This window comes from Mucor velutinosus, assembly GCF_035048745.1.
Source record: "Mucor velutinosus strain NIH1002 chromosome Unknown tig00001542, whole genome shotgun sequence".
Taxonomy (NCBI): domain Eukaryota; kingdom Fungi; phylum Mucoromycota; class Mucoromycetes; order Mucorales; family Mucoraceae; genus Mucor; species Mucor velutinosus.
In genome coordinates, this window is record NW_027041924.1 from 1,742,076 (window position 1) to 1,756,222 (window position 14,147).

Sequence of the window (14,147 nt, forward strand, 5' to 3'; positions counted from 1 at the left end):
AAATAATTTTTCCATTTTTTTTTTTTTTTCTTTGGCACTCTTTTCTGTTTCTTGTTCTTTTTTTCACTATACACCATGTCTCATTTTGATCAAGACATTGATGCAGGACCTTCTTGGTCTATTGAAGGCGATGGCAGCAATGCGTTTAATACCTCTCGATCAGCCTATTTCGAGCAATCGCAGGTGAGAGTGGGATAGCCGCAAGGTTTGCATATATATATATATATATATATATTGATATCGAATAGCATTTCGGAGCATCGTCTTCTAGTAGTAGTGCTGCTGCTGCTGCTGCTGCTGCTGCTGCTTTCGACCCTTTTCAATCTGAAGACAGCAACGACGACGAGTACAATACAGCTACGACGTATAATAGTAAAAAGCCAATACATTCATTTCAGAAACACAATGACGACAATAAGGCTGAACCGATGACGATTCGAGTGGACGATCCAGTCAAAGGCAGCGATGGTTCATATATCACTTACCGAGTGTTTACAATGGTAGGTATACAAGCCTCTATCACACTTGCACCCCACTCATCTCTAGCGTTCAAAACATAGACTGCATTAGAAATGTACAATGTGGATAATCGACCCGTGCGACGACGATTCAGAGATTTTGTATGGCTACATAATGCATTGAGTGTTGAATTCCCTGCTTGTGTTATTCCTCCTTTGCCCGAGAAACATCGCATGAGTAAGTCGAGGTTTTTTTTGTTGTTGTTGTTGTTGTTGTTGTTGTTGTTTGATTTGTTTGTGTTTGTATATTTATTTGAAAATAGAATACATGAAAGGGGATCGATTTGATCCAATGTTTATAGAGCAAAGAAGATTAGGGTTTGTTGTAGTGCAGTGTGTGCGTATATTGCGCTAATGTGTGTTTGATTCAAATAGACTGCAATGGTTCATGGATCGAATTGCAAGACATCCAAAGCTGCAAACGTCGAAACATACAAAGGTGTTTCTAGAGTCGACTGATTTCAATGCAGACAAGCACATGCAGACCAAATCCGCGCCATCCACACATTCCATGTTTGGCTCCTTTTTCAAGTCACTAGCCAAGGTGAAGAAGCCGGACGAGAAATTCGAGGAAATGAAGGAGACGATTGACAAGTTTGAAGACAACCTGACTATTGTGGAAAAGTTATACTCGAGAATCAGCAAACGACAGCAGGAATTGGAGCAGAATTACGACCATTTTGCAGGCAGCATCCGAGGCTTATCGGGACTCGAGACAAACGTGGATCAGCCATTGCGCCAATTTGCAGAGGCTACCGAGATGTATGTGGAGGCACTGAAAGAGATGCGCAAGCAAGAGGATTTATTGTTCTTGAACGATATGCATGAATTATTGAATTATTGTAACGCAGCCAAGGACCAGCTGTTAGAAAGGGATCAAAAGCAAGTGGATTTTGAAGATTCGTCCACGGCACTTCAGTCGATTGTCTTGGAGAGAGAGCGAATACTGTATCCGGGCAAGAACATGGGCACCACAGTGGGCATGAACATCACCGAGCTAATGACAGACAAAATGAGCGATACCAGCAAGACGAGAAATGAACGGGTGTTGAGGCTGGAATCCAAAATCAAAGAATTGCAGGATCAAGTTGCCAAAGCAAACGATATCAACAACAGTTATTCCAGTCAAATGATCAAGGAATTTGAGATTTTCCAAAGGGCTAGAGAAGCTGAACTGAAGCAGGGATTGGCAGCCTACGCAGACTGTCATATTGATTTTTACAAAAAGGTTTGTTGATTGGGTCGATACCGTAGAGTGATTATGCAATTAAATCAAATCAACAGAGCATCTCTATTTGGGAGAACATTTTGCCAGTTTTAGATCAAATTCAACTCGAAGATTAAATGTGTACATATATATAATATATATATATACATATACATATAATCAAGATTTTGATTGTTTGTAAGAAAGCTGTATATTGATCATTTGTACAGATGTAAATTTAAATGTTTTTTCCTTTATTTCCCCTCCCCCCCCCCTCCCCTTTTGCTCCTACTCACCGTTATTCCTCCTTCTTTTCTTTTTTCTATTTCGCAATAAATGTCCAATTCCACGCTCACAGTAGCATCTGTGGTTGCCGACAAGCAACAAGAGACGGCAAAGACTGTGTATGATGAAACGGATCCATTCAAGATCATAGACGATGAAGGTGGCTATGTGGAACAGCAAGATTTATTTGATCAACCACCGACCACAAAATGGGAACTATGGAGCTACTATTTGTATTACAATGGGGTGGGTATACGCTATAACATAGATGCTATAACAGAACCGTATACTAAGCCTGACATCAGGACAATGGATACACAATCTATAGCTTCATGCCACTCATTTTACAATCACTCGCTTACCATGGCGGATTTTACCTCGAAACACCAAACGTCAAAGGATGCGATATTCAGAATGCATTGCGGCCATGTTATGTAGCCTGGATGGGCTCATCAATACCCGTATCCTCTATGCTGCTCTATGTGCAAGCCATTGCATTCTCGATTCAGTTTTTGCTGTTTACAACATTTGGCAGTTTGGCAGATTACGGTCAATGGAACCGATACATACTACTGGGATCCACCGTCGTTGGATGCACGTTTCAAGCACTGCCGATTGTGCTGGTCAATGACGATGGATCTCACTGGAATGTCATGATGGGTATCATGAATATTGCATTGATTTCATATGGTACCTCGCTCGTATTTTATGCCGCTGCTTTTCCCAATGTCAGGTAGGACTCGCTCCCCCCCCCCTTTTTTTTTATGCTATTTCATGCATCGTGTATATTAATGTAACTTGTAGCGACAATTTACCTGTTGTACGACATGCGAAATCGAACCCAAACATCACGGAATCCGAACGCCAACAGGTACAAGAAAGGTGGAGAAACCAGGTGTCTGCTGTATCGACCACATTTTCCAACGTTGGGTTTCTTATCACCTCGGGCGTGCTCTCTGCTGTATCGTTCGTGAATTGGGAAGGCAAGTACGCATTTCCAAACGGTGTTAGCCATACATTAGGTAATGCGCCCGTCTATAATTACATTGCAACAGTGGTGTGCGCTTGTTTCTGGGCGGTGAATGCGACACCTTATTTCTTGATCACGCCACGAGGTAGAAAAGGACCTCCATTACCAGCCGACGCCAACTACTTTACATTTGGCTGGAAATCCATTGTCCTGGCACTCAAGGAAGCTCGAAAACTTCGCTACTTGTTCATGTACATTTTCGCGTATTTCATGTTCTCTGATGCTGTATCCACCATTAACCAAATGTCGAGCATCATCCAAGGCGAACTCACTGCGTTTTCAGCACAGCAGAATGCTATATTTAGCTTTGTAACAGCCGTTACCTCCATCCTCGGCTGTCTGTTCTTTTTATGGTTGAGCAAGACATTTCATATACGGACCAAAACGAGTTTGCTCATGATTGTGGTTCTCACAGGCGTCATTCCTGTTTGGGGCTGTTTTGGCATTGGATTTGACAATTTTGGCATCAAGGTAAAAAAAAAGGTGATTTGCTATAAAAAGAAGTCGAAAATGCTAATTATAAAACAGACACATTGGGAATTGTGGGTGCTGAATGTGTGGTCAGGTCTATTTACGGCGCCCATTTGGGCTTGGCAGCAAACCATGCTGGCAGAACTAGTGCCAAAAGGAAAAGAAAACTTATTCTTTGGATTGTTTGGTGTTGTCAATAAGGCGTCGTCTTGGATCGGTCCAGTGGTTATTGGAGCCATTACGCAATCCACGTCCAACATTTGGAAGGGCTGGCCCTTTGTGCTGGGATTGTTTATATTAGCAACCATCATCATTTGCTTTATTGATGTAGATAAAGCTAAATTAGAATTAAGCGAATATGAAAAAACAGAATAATAAAAAAAAAAAAAAAAAAAAATCCCATACTGGTGTGTTTTTGACGCCACAACGCACCAAGTAGCAAAACAGCGATTTCAAAAAAAAAAAAAAAAAAAAAAAATCAAGGGACCCAATGAACCTATCTACTTGCCTTATTAGGGCAACCAAGTGGCAATGATGTCGATCCCTCTCATTTTTTGATATGCCTATTCAATTTGTGATAGAATCGTCTTTTGTTGAGTTTTGCTGAGAAAAACTAAACATGGTTAATCATATTAATCATGAGATCATAATAGACCACCAAGAAATGTTCGGTTGTTTGTACTTGGTGGATGGGCGGTTCCTTAATGTGAGATTGGAGAATGGACTCGACTCTTCTCTTTGAGCGAATGGAAAGAGAATCCAGGCCACACATAACAAACACAAGCTAGATGATACAGAACGAAATGTCGTACATTGACATATGTAATAATTTATATGAAATTCAATTACAGTGTATGCGCTCTCTCAGTTTATTTTTAGTCACCAGGCTCCTTCTATCACCTAAGCAATCGCTCTTGTTTCTCTCCATGCATTTGGCTGATGGAAGAGAGAGGCAGAGGGCAGAAGGGGGGGGAGGGGAGGGGGGGGGACACGATCCGGCAAGGTGACCCTGATGGGGGAGGAATTCGAGGCATTGCTATGGAAACATGCATCATTGACATTGGCAGGGTAACCCTCTCTTTCAGCATTCGACAATAACATCCATGGCCATCCAATGTATCAGTTTCACTTGCTTCTCTTCTGACTATAGACAGCGGCGCCAAGACAGCATTAAAAATTAGTTGCAGCCAATCAATGGATCCAGAAGGGATCTTCAATTATTCTTGTAACGTAACCCAAATAGCTTGAACGAGTCTAATCATTTATTTGGCAATTGCTTGCTTCTTTTAGTCTAGTTTGATGTCCAGCAAAACAGCTTTCTCTTGACCTGATTCATAGCAAGGATGGCATGCAATGGATGTAAAATGGACATGGATGTGTAGGCCTTCAGCGTGGCTAGGCTGAGAACAGATCTGATCCCACGTGCGTCCCATTTTCTTGTTGTATCCAGTTGCAACATCAACAAAGAAAAAAAAAATCAGGCCCCGGCCTGAATCATCAAATAAGGTCGTTTTTCGTCACATATCAAAAAGTATAAATGCGCAGTGGAGATTATAATTAGTGTGTAATTTGATCAGTTTCGAGTACCTATATAACGCTTCCCCCAATTTATTTCCTCTTTGCCTTTTCTTCCTTTTTCCTTTCTTCTTTTTCAACACAAAAACACTCGAAATGATCTCGTCAATTCCTATTAGTCCTCCTGTCACTCCAAAGCATTCAGATGAGCCTCAGACACCACCTTATGATGCATTGGAATTGCCACCTTCTCTCGTCTGCCCGTCGTCTCCTCCCAATGCTACTGATCTGCGTCGTAAATCAAGCGTAAAGAGATACAGCCGAGCCATGTCAATGTCTTCTCAAGATGTCATTACCTTCAGAGATCCATTCCCAATGGAAGGTAGCTGCTATCTAGCTGCTGCCAATGCCTCATCGCATCATCCACCATCGCATCGCTCCAAATCAATTCCCACCCGATCCCCTTCACCATCTACTCGAGGCAGCTTTACAATGGACATTTTTGAAGACGGTGTTATAAGCGGCAGCGGAATGATGAGCAGGAAAAGACGGAATCCTGAAGCAGCAGAGCAAGAACGAATGACGGAGATTCCAGTGACACAAACCCACCAGCCTACCTTTAGTGCTTTATTGAATACAGAACGCAATGTCAAGAAATCCAAGACGGACGCGGCTGCTGCCTACGATAATGTGGACATTACCATGAGCGATGAAACTATTTTTCAAGATCCCGAATGGATACCTGATATGGATGCATTTGATGCTGTGCCAGCTGTTCGAGTTGTTTGGAAAGGTAAACATTTCTTTTTTGTTGTTTGGGGCCATTGAATAACACCTCCCCCCCCTTTTTATCTTGTGAATAGGATCTCCATTATCCATTGATCACTTGCCCTACTATGAACTGCTACATCCCGGCGAGGTTCACATTGCTTCCACCTTGCGTCTGACACCAGAACAATATCTAAAATGTCGACGCTCTCTTATCTTGGCTGCTCAGGAATTCGATAAATTGCATATCCCGTTTAGAAAGTCAGACGCCCAGAAATGTGTGCGAATTGATGTTAATAAAACCAGCACGCTCTGGAGTGTTTTCAGTAGATTGGGATGGTTGACTCCCAGACCTGCTGTATCCACTTGAATCCATCCCCCATCCATGATCTCGCCTCTCTCTCTCTCTCTCTCTCTCTCTCTCTCTGTCAAGCATTCTTCTCCCTCAAAACCACCACCCAATCTTGTATGTTATGTAAATATAAAAACCAAATGTCGAATTACCCTTTCAAAATAAGAAAAAAAAAATAATAATAATAAAATAATAATAAAAATAATAAAAACCAGCTCTATGTCAATTTCATTTACTCAAACAAAATTGCCTCAAAATAAACTCTCTATGATTAAAACTCATAAAAGGATCTTTTTTAAACGTTGCCAATTGCTTTGCTGTTTAACCTATCATACATTCATCACTTTGTGTTCAAACTGAGACCACCGCCATGCAGGCATTGATTCACCCGAGTCTGTTGATTGCAGTTGTATTCATGGCGAATGCTCACATTAACTCGCCCCTTGTTTTCCCCTGAAATTGTGTTTGAATGGGTAAATCATCCTTTGGGTTTCTTGCTCTCTCTTTTTTTTATTTTCCTTTTAACCATCAAACCAAATGTCTTTTGTTCTTGGCTCCAAATCCTCAAAAAGGATACTTGTGCTCTGCACCACCATCGCCATCTTATTTATATTACTGTTCTCAACACTATACAGTACCACTGTTGGCCAATCACCATGCCATCTACTGTCTGCTGTAAGTATTCCCTCTCTATCACTCAACCTTGGCAGCAGCAACAGCCACTTGTTCACCAATTTGAATCGCATTACATCGTCTGCCAGCCACGCTCAGAGAAACAAGGAGAAGATCCTGGTTCTGACACCATTGAAGGATGCCAGCCCATATCTGGATCAGTACTTTAAATTACTAGACGAAACTAGCTATCCAAACCATCTCATTTCACTAGCCTTTTTAGTCTCGGATTCATCCGACAACACACTTGAAGCCTTGCAATCCCACATCAATGCTATACAGACCAGATGGAACTACCGCCATCGATTTGACTCTGTGCGTATTTTCACCAAGGATTTCGACTTTGACTTGCCTAGTTCAAAGAGACATGACTATGAGATGCAGCCCTTGCGTCGAAGCATCATGGCTCGATCCCGTAATTGGCTCTTATCTGCGGCACTCAAGTCAGATACAAGTTGGGTTGCTTGGATTGATGTCGATGTGGTGGAGTATCCAGCCTCCATCTTTCAAGATTTGATGCGTGCAGATGCCGATGTGGTGGTACCGAATTGTTTACTAAAGAGAGACGATCGTGCCTTTTGGGCTTATGATAAGAATAACTGGCAAGAAACAGATGAATCAAGGAGAATTCAGGAAGGTTTGGACGAGGATTTCGTCTTGTTGGAGGGCTATTATGAGTTTCCCACCTACAGATACTTGGTAATGTCTAATCTACGCCATGTTGAGCTTACCTGCTGTCCTAACCATGTTTTCATAGATGGTAGACATGCCAACAGATGTGGATAAGGATTACAAAGTGGCATTAGATGGAGTGGGCGCCACATTTACTCTTGTCAAAGCGCATGTCCATCGCGAAGGTGCTAATTTTCCAGCCTTTGCATATCAGCATCAAGTGGAAACAGAGGGCTTTGCCAAGATGGCTAAAGCGATGGGATTTTCTGTTTATGGTCTTCCCGGCTACCTGATTTACCATATCCAAAACCATTAATTCTGGTCATAATCTAACATGGTTGTATCTGTCATCATTTAGTAATACTTTCTTTCTCTCATCAAGCCCCTTTAAATGTATAGTTCTCTCTCTCTCTCTCCCCCCCCCTTTGCTCCCCCCCCCCCTCCCCTTCATATCGTAATAGTCCCATATTGAACAAATATATAGTCTCGCATAAGTCTTTATTATGCCTAATGCACTCAAGTGAGTACCATCGAGGCACAATGTAATGTCCTGGAGAGTTTATCTGCAATGGATGCGTACGAAACTCTGCTGCTATAAAATTGTTTATCTTTCAAGAGGAATTGCAACATTCCTTTTATTATAGTGGGTAAAATCATGTCAGACTCTTTCGTTGAAGGCTTATTTTTTTTTTTTTTTTTTATAAAAAAGCATCATTTATTGAAGGTATTTACTCTAGGAAATCTATTACACGTCGAGTATTTTATCTTCGTCATTCTTCTTGACATGGCTCTTTGCTGTTGTAAATGGATACATTTGTCCAACATCCACAAATGCAGCGGATCCTGCATCATCATCATCGGATACGAGGGCATCTGTATGAGGCGCAGGATTCCCGGTGGTAGACTGTCGTTTGTTACCGGTAGATGTCCGTCTGCTGCTTGAAGGCGAGCTATTCTCTGACACAGATTCCTGCGCAGGGAGGAGAGTATGAACAATCAGCATATCCCAATAATGACATCTTGACACTTATTTACCTCCATGGCCTGAGAGAATTCTTTTGTCTTTCTGCTGAGAAAGGAAGAAAAGTTGGAAAACAATCTGCCTGCTTGTTGAGAAGTTGATTCTAGTGATGAAGAGGTGTCTGTCTGTGGCTGCTGTGGCGACGCTGAAGCCGATTTTTCATCTGATTGGAAACTACCTCGAGACGCTGACTTGGGTGAACCCTTGGCATGGCTTTCTTCATTTGCGCCACGCTCAAACTCGGTCCATATGGCATTCAGTTTGGATCTACCACTGAACATGGCTTTGGCTCCACCTGACATGGCTCTTGATAACGTATTTCGAATGGGTGCCAAATTTTGCTTCAATTGTAAATCTCGAAGTCGACTAAAGTGTGTGCCATTTAATCATCCACCTGTCTCTTACGATCCACCCGCGCCATACTTACTTTGAGAGTGTGTTTTGAATATCTGCCATGGAAATGTTGCCCATGCCTGGATGCCCTGGTTCCACAATTTCGTATATTTCATGATCTGTGTATTGGTTCCACTTTTTAAAATTGTTGGTCTCTCCCCAAGCCATCAACCATTTCATGCCATAATCTGACAAGTAATTGTGTTCCTCGCTCTCGTCCGTCATCACTTCTTCGCTGCTGATGGCTCCATTCTCCATCGTTTCGTACACATTGTCCAGTAAGTTATGTGCCTGAGCGTGCTTTACACTGGAGAGTAAGGAGAGTATATACTCTTCAAATCTAGCTCTTAGATAATCGTCAGATCCAAGGTATGTGTTTTGTAACGGTCTACTCGGATCTAAAGCATACATACAACAAGTAAGTATGCATGATGATCATCTCTATGTTTTATACTACCGTTTTGATTCCAAGTGTCATTCACCACCTTTACAATGTTCTCCATCCATCGGCGATCTGCAATGGTGGGACTGACAAGACTCACCAACTGCTGATTATAGAATTCCAAAGCACCATTGTCCAAGTTGACGAGCACATCGATTTTGGCATCGCTTTTATGGTGAAAGAATATTTGATTTGTTGTGCCTACGACGTATGATTTTGTTTGTTCAGATGAGAGCATTTCAATTTGTTGCAGTGGCAGATAAGGCTGAAAGAAGGACCCCTTTTCAAAAATGTGCAATGGCAGGCCCATGTACTTTAATAGGCTCTCTTTGCTTCCATCCGCTAGCACTTTTGCCTCTGTGGTTGCCATGTTTTCGTCGGATGTGTCTAATTCTGGTGCGCCTGAATCTTGTAAATTGCGCAACAATCCTGGTATCAGCGAAATCAGCGAGTATTGAAATGTGCATAGGGTTTCTACTGGATAGCCGTAAAATAACACTCGTTTTTCAAGCAGTAATAGCTTCAGCAACATGAGCGTCTTTGATTTGAACTTGTACACTAGCTCCCTGAGCGAGGTGCCTATTATAGAAAAATTGAATTTGAATTAAGGACATTTGCATGAATTTTGAACGGTAGAGAGATAAAGCACATTACCCATATACAAAGTAGAGTCATCAATGGGACCATGGAAGGTGCCATTCAGGTTGTTGTATAGATTCTAGTGGTGTGCGATGGTGAGTTTGGCAAGCATCAAAATGCCTCTCTACTTACATGTAGGATGTCGAGTTTTGTGAAATCTCGCTGATTAAACCACGCAGCAGTGATCACTGCCAATTTCTGTCGTAAAGGTCCAAATATTGGCTGTAGAAAAGCATGTTGAAAAACCCTGACTTGAGGTAATATATCTTTTGATCTTACTTGTCTAGCTAGTACGACAACTGCTTTTTGCACAATGGATCGAGTGATGTCTGGTGTCTTGACAAGCAAATCCTATTTCCACTGTGATTAGAATACCTGTTGTTCTACGTTTAATTTCTCTACCATACTTTGGATGCAATTTGTCTATTACAGGAAATGCCAAACAGTGTTGTTTCTGCCACTGACCATCCTGGCACAGGTGGCAAATGGAAATAAGCAAAATCCTCGTCTTTTTGATGCGCACCATCTGTTATGTGAAATGGTTACTGTTGAACAAACAGCTGCATCTTGGATATCACTACCCACTCACCTGGAAGCGCTAGAAACGGCAAGAAACTCCATTCCTCTGGCAGCTCCAGCTTTTCTAACGTTTGTTGTGTCTTTCCTTGTTCGTGATAAGGTAAAGGAGGTACGCAAAACTCTACAATGGGGCCGAAAGCGTGATGAAAACCTACAACTAGAATGGCTGCAATCTGTTGGTCTTTGTTCTGATCCAGAGAAGTCTGTGAGTTTGTTTCGGACAGCACTTGGTTGAGGGTCGGTTGATGACTATCAGTCATTTTTTTCTCTGGTGTTAATTAAGAGGAAGAAAGAGGGAAAAAAGGGGGGGGAGGGAAATAAAGTGCCAGTGCGTCCGTTGTGTATATATATATACACTACAAGGCAGAATTTAAAAGTAAGCTTCAAAGCGCAAATCTCTCGTCATTTGATGAAAATGGAGTACACGATAACATGGGGTCATGCTCTCATCTACAGCACTGTGTAGTGTTTGTCAGTGTCTATATGATATTCACGCACAAACACGCAACTGGATCATGTAAATCAATGCGCAAATACTGTACATGATCAAGATCTTGGGCTTTGGAGGTATGAATGGCATTGGCCCAATTACTATTTGGGTACTACACACATCATATAACAGAGAAAGAGGTAGGAGACCTTGATCGAAACCAAATTTTGAAGGGGGGGGAGGGATAAAAAGCAACAGATACAAACAAATGCTTCTTTATTCTTCTCTTTCTTTTTGCATCTTGATTATCATACAACGAAATGGACATCAGCAACACTCGTATAGCATTGCATAACAAAGACCACGAACAAATCGAACGAAAAGCATCTATGGCCACTACTATTACCACGGCATCAAGGCCCATCATGGCGACCAGAAAGACAAAATGCAACGAGATGCACAACAATAACAACAAAAGGAAATCAAAAACAAACTTACACAGGAAGCAACACCATCAGCACCACCACTGTAAACATAGCAGAAACAACAAAATCGACATTATCAAAGCCGTGGCTGTAGACGATAATGTCGTGCCTGAGAAATCAAAGAAATCAAAAGAGGGTATTTGGGTCAGCAGTTGCTGTTTAATACAGTGGGCAGGGTCAAGCAAGCAGGATCCCATATGACCAATCAAGCCATAGACACTCCAAATATGCAGATCGACGTCGCCGTTGCTGTTGTTGCTGGGGAAGACGAGCATGGGTCATTTTGGTATTTTTGACGGTGCTCATGGCTGCCGTATTGGTCTTCTTCTTCTGGCCACGTATTCCCTTGATCCGCATAAAAGGAGCGATCAACACAGTACCCACCAAAGTAACACAAACACAGCAAGGAGGTAGAACGAGCAACGTGGCATTTGAGAGTACATGGCTGCTGAATATCACCATGGACAACCGACGCCACCAGGTTTAATCGCATCCAAGTCATTGCCAAGGACGCCATGACAGGGCTGCTGATAGGAAAAGGGCTCAACAACAATGTAGAAGCAGGCATTGTAGTCTATTTACCCGGTAAAGAGATCTCTACTATCCAGCTGCCTATTTCTGTAAATTACCAAGCACGGGACCCTACAGATGCCACCTTTTCCAATCTCATGAAAGCATGACATGCCAACACTACCATGGCGTCAGGACACCACTCGCTGAGCATTCACTTTTGGTTTGCGCTGTATCTGTTTGGCTTGGATTGGCTAGGCTACAAGCCAACACGTATTGCGACTCCTGCAACAGGAGGATTCTTTTGTCCATCTGATGTGTTCTGAAAGAGAAAGAGACAATACAGTCTGCCGCATTTAATTAACTAATAATAAAAAAAGACCATGAAAAAGGAAATGAGAATAAAAAGGAGAGAGTTTGAAGCTTATTTCTTTCTCTTCCTTCTTCCTTCTTTCATCATTTATTTACATACGGCATCCTAAAAATGGAATCATGGAAATGGGCTTTAATTGGGGTTGGAATAGCTGTGTTTTTAGCAATCAATGCCACTGTCATGTACTGCTTGTACTATCGTCGAAACACCGAGACAATCAATGTGTTGAGCAAGGAGGAGCAGGAGCAGCAATCCGTTGACAGCAATACCATAGACGAAGGTGTTGTGGCGAATGATCCAAAGCGTCCGGATATCGATGTGGCCCTCCAGCAACAGCAACGAGACTACGTTACTGTTGTTCAGACCGCATTGTCGCCACCTCGTCCACATCACATTAAGGATACAACATTGACAACACCCACTCACATCATTCACGAAGAAGCAGAGAAAGGGCCGCACGAATTAAGAGTGTTTTCGTTATCGCCACTGCATGTACAATCATCTGAAGCAGCAGCAGCAGCAGCAGCAGCAGCAGCAGCAGCAAGGCCCTCTGAAAAGACCAACAGCATATGTAGCACCAGTACCACAACAGACCGGAGCATGACTCCGTTCCAGCATCACCACCATACAAACACAACGCCTACCATCAGCTCTATTTGGCGGGGACCGACACCGCCATGGACACAACATCCAAACAGATACAGAAATAGCAGCGTCGAAATGAACAAACAAAAAAATATGGGTTAAAATTAGAGGTTGGGGGGGGGGAGAGGTTTGACCGAGGAGGATATCTTGAATGTATATTATAAATTGTGTGTAATAAAAAAAAATGATTTTCCCTATTTCTATTCTACAACAAAAATGAGAGACCATGGTGAATCAAGAAATGCAAGGCTCATGAGGACAAGTTACCATCGACAAGTCTTAGTAGAATACCAGAGAATGAATCAAGTAGCAACAGAGTACGAGCGAAAGCATGTGTATCGCATTGAATGCAATGACTGCAGCTCAGTATTGACAGATCGTGGCATGAACGTAAGGCGGTGTGAGATGGGATGATGATGGTTTCTCTCACCATATATGTTGTTTAATTAGGCTGTGTTATTATCGGATAGATCTGTCCAGCTATTTTCAACGGATCTAGTGCCTGATAGGTAAGACCAAGCTAAAAGAAGAAGAAAAAAAAAAAAAGTGTAGATGGTCATAACCAAATGTCTCGATATTAGTGTTGCATTTGTTCACGGTGATTATGCTGCTGCATCATGCTCATGCCGTGTACGAGATATTGCATGCAAAAACTGGTAAGAGACTAATAGAATAGTACTGTTGCTTATGATTGACATTTTGAGCACAGTGGCAATGTGGTAGGCTATCATGTCAATGTGCCATGTAAGCTCTGCTTAGGTCAACCAAACAATGGGCATTATTGGATGTTTCGTAGTTTTGATATCAAAGCACAGCAAATATTTGTCCAATGCAAGTATCATCGTAACGGATCTAGTAAAAAGCACTGTACTAAAAAAAAAAACGTGTAGTGGGTCCCAAAGGCACGGATCTACCTTTGCTCTGGGGATTTGTTCGCGATGCTGGTGATTTCTCTGGCGGATTCTTTAGATCAGGAGATGCCGCTGCAGCTAAATTGTCCTGTCAATTATCGGTTCATTTAGCTTCATCCGTGCCATTAGTGGTACATGATCCTGTTGTGAAACATGTCATGGCACAAACATTCCATGATAACGACAGTGTACACTTACAGCATGTTTATTACTGTAGATAATTAAATTT

At 42.1% G+C, this 14,147-nt stretch overlaps 8 protein-coding genes across 8 annotated transcripts; 7 read left to right on the top strand and 1 right to left on the bottom strand.

The window, feature by feature from the left end:
* Positions 1–75: 75 nt before the first annotated feature.
* ATC70_005257 (uncharacterized protein) lies at positions 76–1,862 on the top strand (the record flags this gene model as incomplete). Its single annotated transcript, XM_064824553.1, has 6 exons — positions 76–183; positions 249–500; positions 561–696; positions 782–836; positions 894–1,746; positions 1,803–1,862. 6 exons carry the CDS (start codon positions 76–78, stop codon positions 1,860–1,862), a joined length of 1,464 nt encoding a protein of 487 aa, XP_064677489.1.
* Positions 1,863–2,061: 199 nt separating this feature from the next.
* On the top strand, positions 2,062–3,886 carry ssr3_1 (SWI/SNF and RSC complex subunit Ssr3; the record flags this gene model as incomplete). Its single annotated transcript, XM_064824554.1, has 4 exons — positions 2,062–2,256; positions 2,316–2,743; positions 2,815–3,511; positions 3,569–3,886. The coding sequence occupies 4 exons, from the start codon at positions 2,062–2,064 to the stop codon at positions 3,884–3,886; spliced, it is 1,638 nt and encodes a 545-aa protein (XP_064677490.1).
* Positions 3,887–5,182: 1,296 nt separating this feature from the next.
* ssr3_2 (SWI/SNF and RSC complex subunit Ssr3) lies at positions 5,183–6,164 on the top strand (the record flags this gene model as incomplete). Its single annotated transcript, XM_064824555.1, has 2 exons — positions 5,183–5,819; positions 5,890–6,164. 2 exons carry the CDS (start codon positions 5,183–5,185, stop codon positions 6,162–6,164), a joined length of 912 nt encoding a protein of 303 aa, XP_064677491.1.
* Positions 6,165–6,683: 519 nt separating this feature from the next.
* On the top strand, positions 6,684–7,806 carry ATC70_005260 (uncharacterized protein; the record flags this gene model as incomplete). Its single annotated transcript, XM_064824556.1, has 2 exons — positions 6,684–7,517; positions 7,576–7,806. 2 exons carry the CDS (start codon positions 6,684–6,686, stop codon positions 7,804–7,806), a joined length of 1,065 nt encoding a protein of 354 aa, XP_064677492.1.
* Positions 7,807–8,235: 429 nt separating this feature from the next.
* On the bottom strand, positions 8,236–10,824 carry ATC70_005261 (uncharacterized protein; the record flags this gene model as incomplete). The annotated part of the gene is made up of 9 exons (XM_064824557.1): positions 8,236–8,460; positions 8,526–8,877; positions 8,939–9,302; positions 9,362–9,925; positions 10,001–10,064; positions 10,118–10,207; positions 10,265–10,336; positions 10,393–10,511; positions 10,575–10,824. 9 exons carry the CDS (start codon positions 10,822–10,824, stop codon positions 8,236–8,238), a joined length of 2,100 nt encoding a protein of 699 aa, XP_064677493.1.
* A 490-nt stretch (positions 10,825–11,314) lies between these two features.
* Positions 11,315–11,680, top strand: TEL2 (telomere binding protein; the record flags this gene model as incomplete). The annotated part of the gene is made up of 1 exon (XM_064824558.1): positions 11,315–11,680. One exon carries the CDS (start codon positions 11,315–11,317, stop codon positions 11,678–11,680), a length of 366 nt encoding a protein of 121 aa, XP_064677494.1.
* Positions 11,681–12,473: 793 nt separating this feature from the next.
* ATC70_005263 (uncharacterized protein) lies at positions 12,474–13,109 on the top strand (the record flags this gene model as incomplete). The annotated part of the gene is made up of 1 exon (XM_064824559.1): positions 12,474–13,109. One exon carries the CDS (start codon positions 12,474–12,476, stop codon positions 13,107–13,109), a length of 636 nt encoding a protein of 211 aa, XP_064677495.1.
* Positions 13,110–13,304: 195 nt separating this feature from the next.
* Positions 13,305–14,139, top strand: MSC7 (Meiotic Sister-Chromatid recombination aldehyde dehydrogenase; the record flags this gene model as incomplete). The annotated part of the gene is made up of 5 exons (XM_064824560.1): positions 13,305–13,397; positions 13,458–13,516; positions 13,589–13,663; positions 13,717–13,838; positions 13,898–14,139. 5 exons carry the CDS (start codon positions 13,305–13,307, stop codon positions 14,137–14,139), a joined length of 591 nt encoding a protein of 196 aa, XP_064677496.1.
* Between the last annotated feature and the right edge of the window lie 8 nt (positions 14,140–14,147).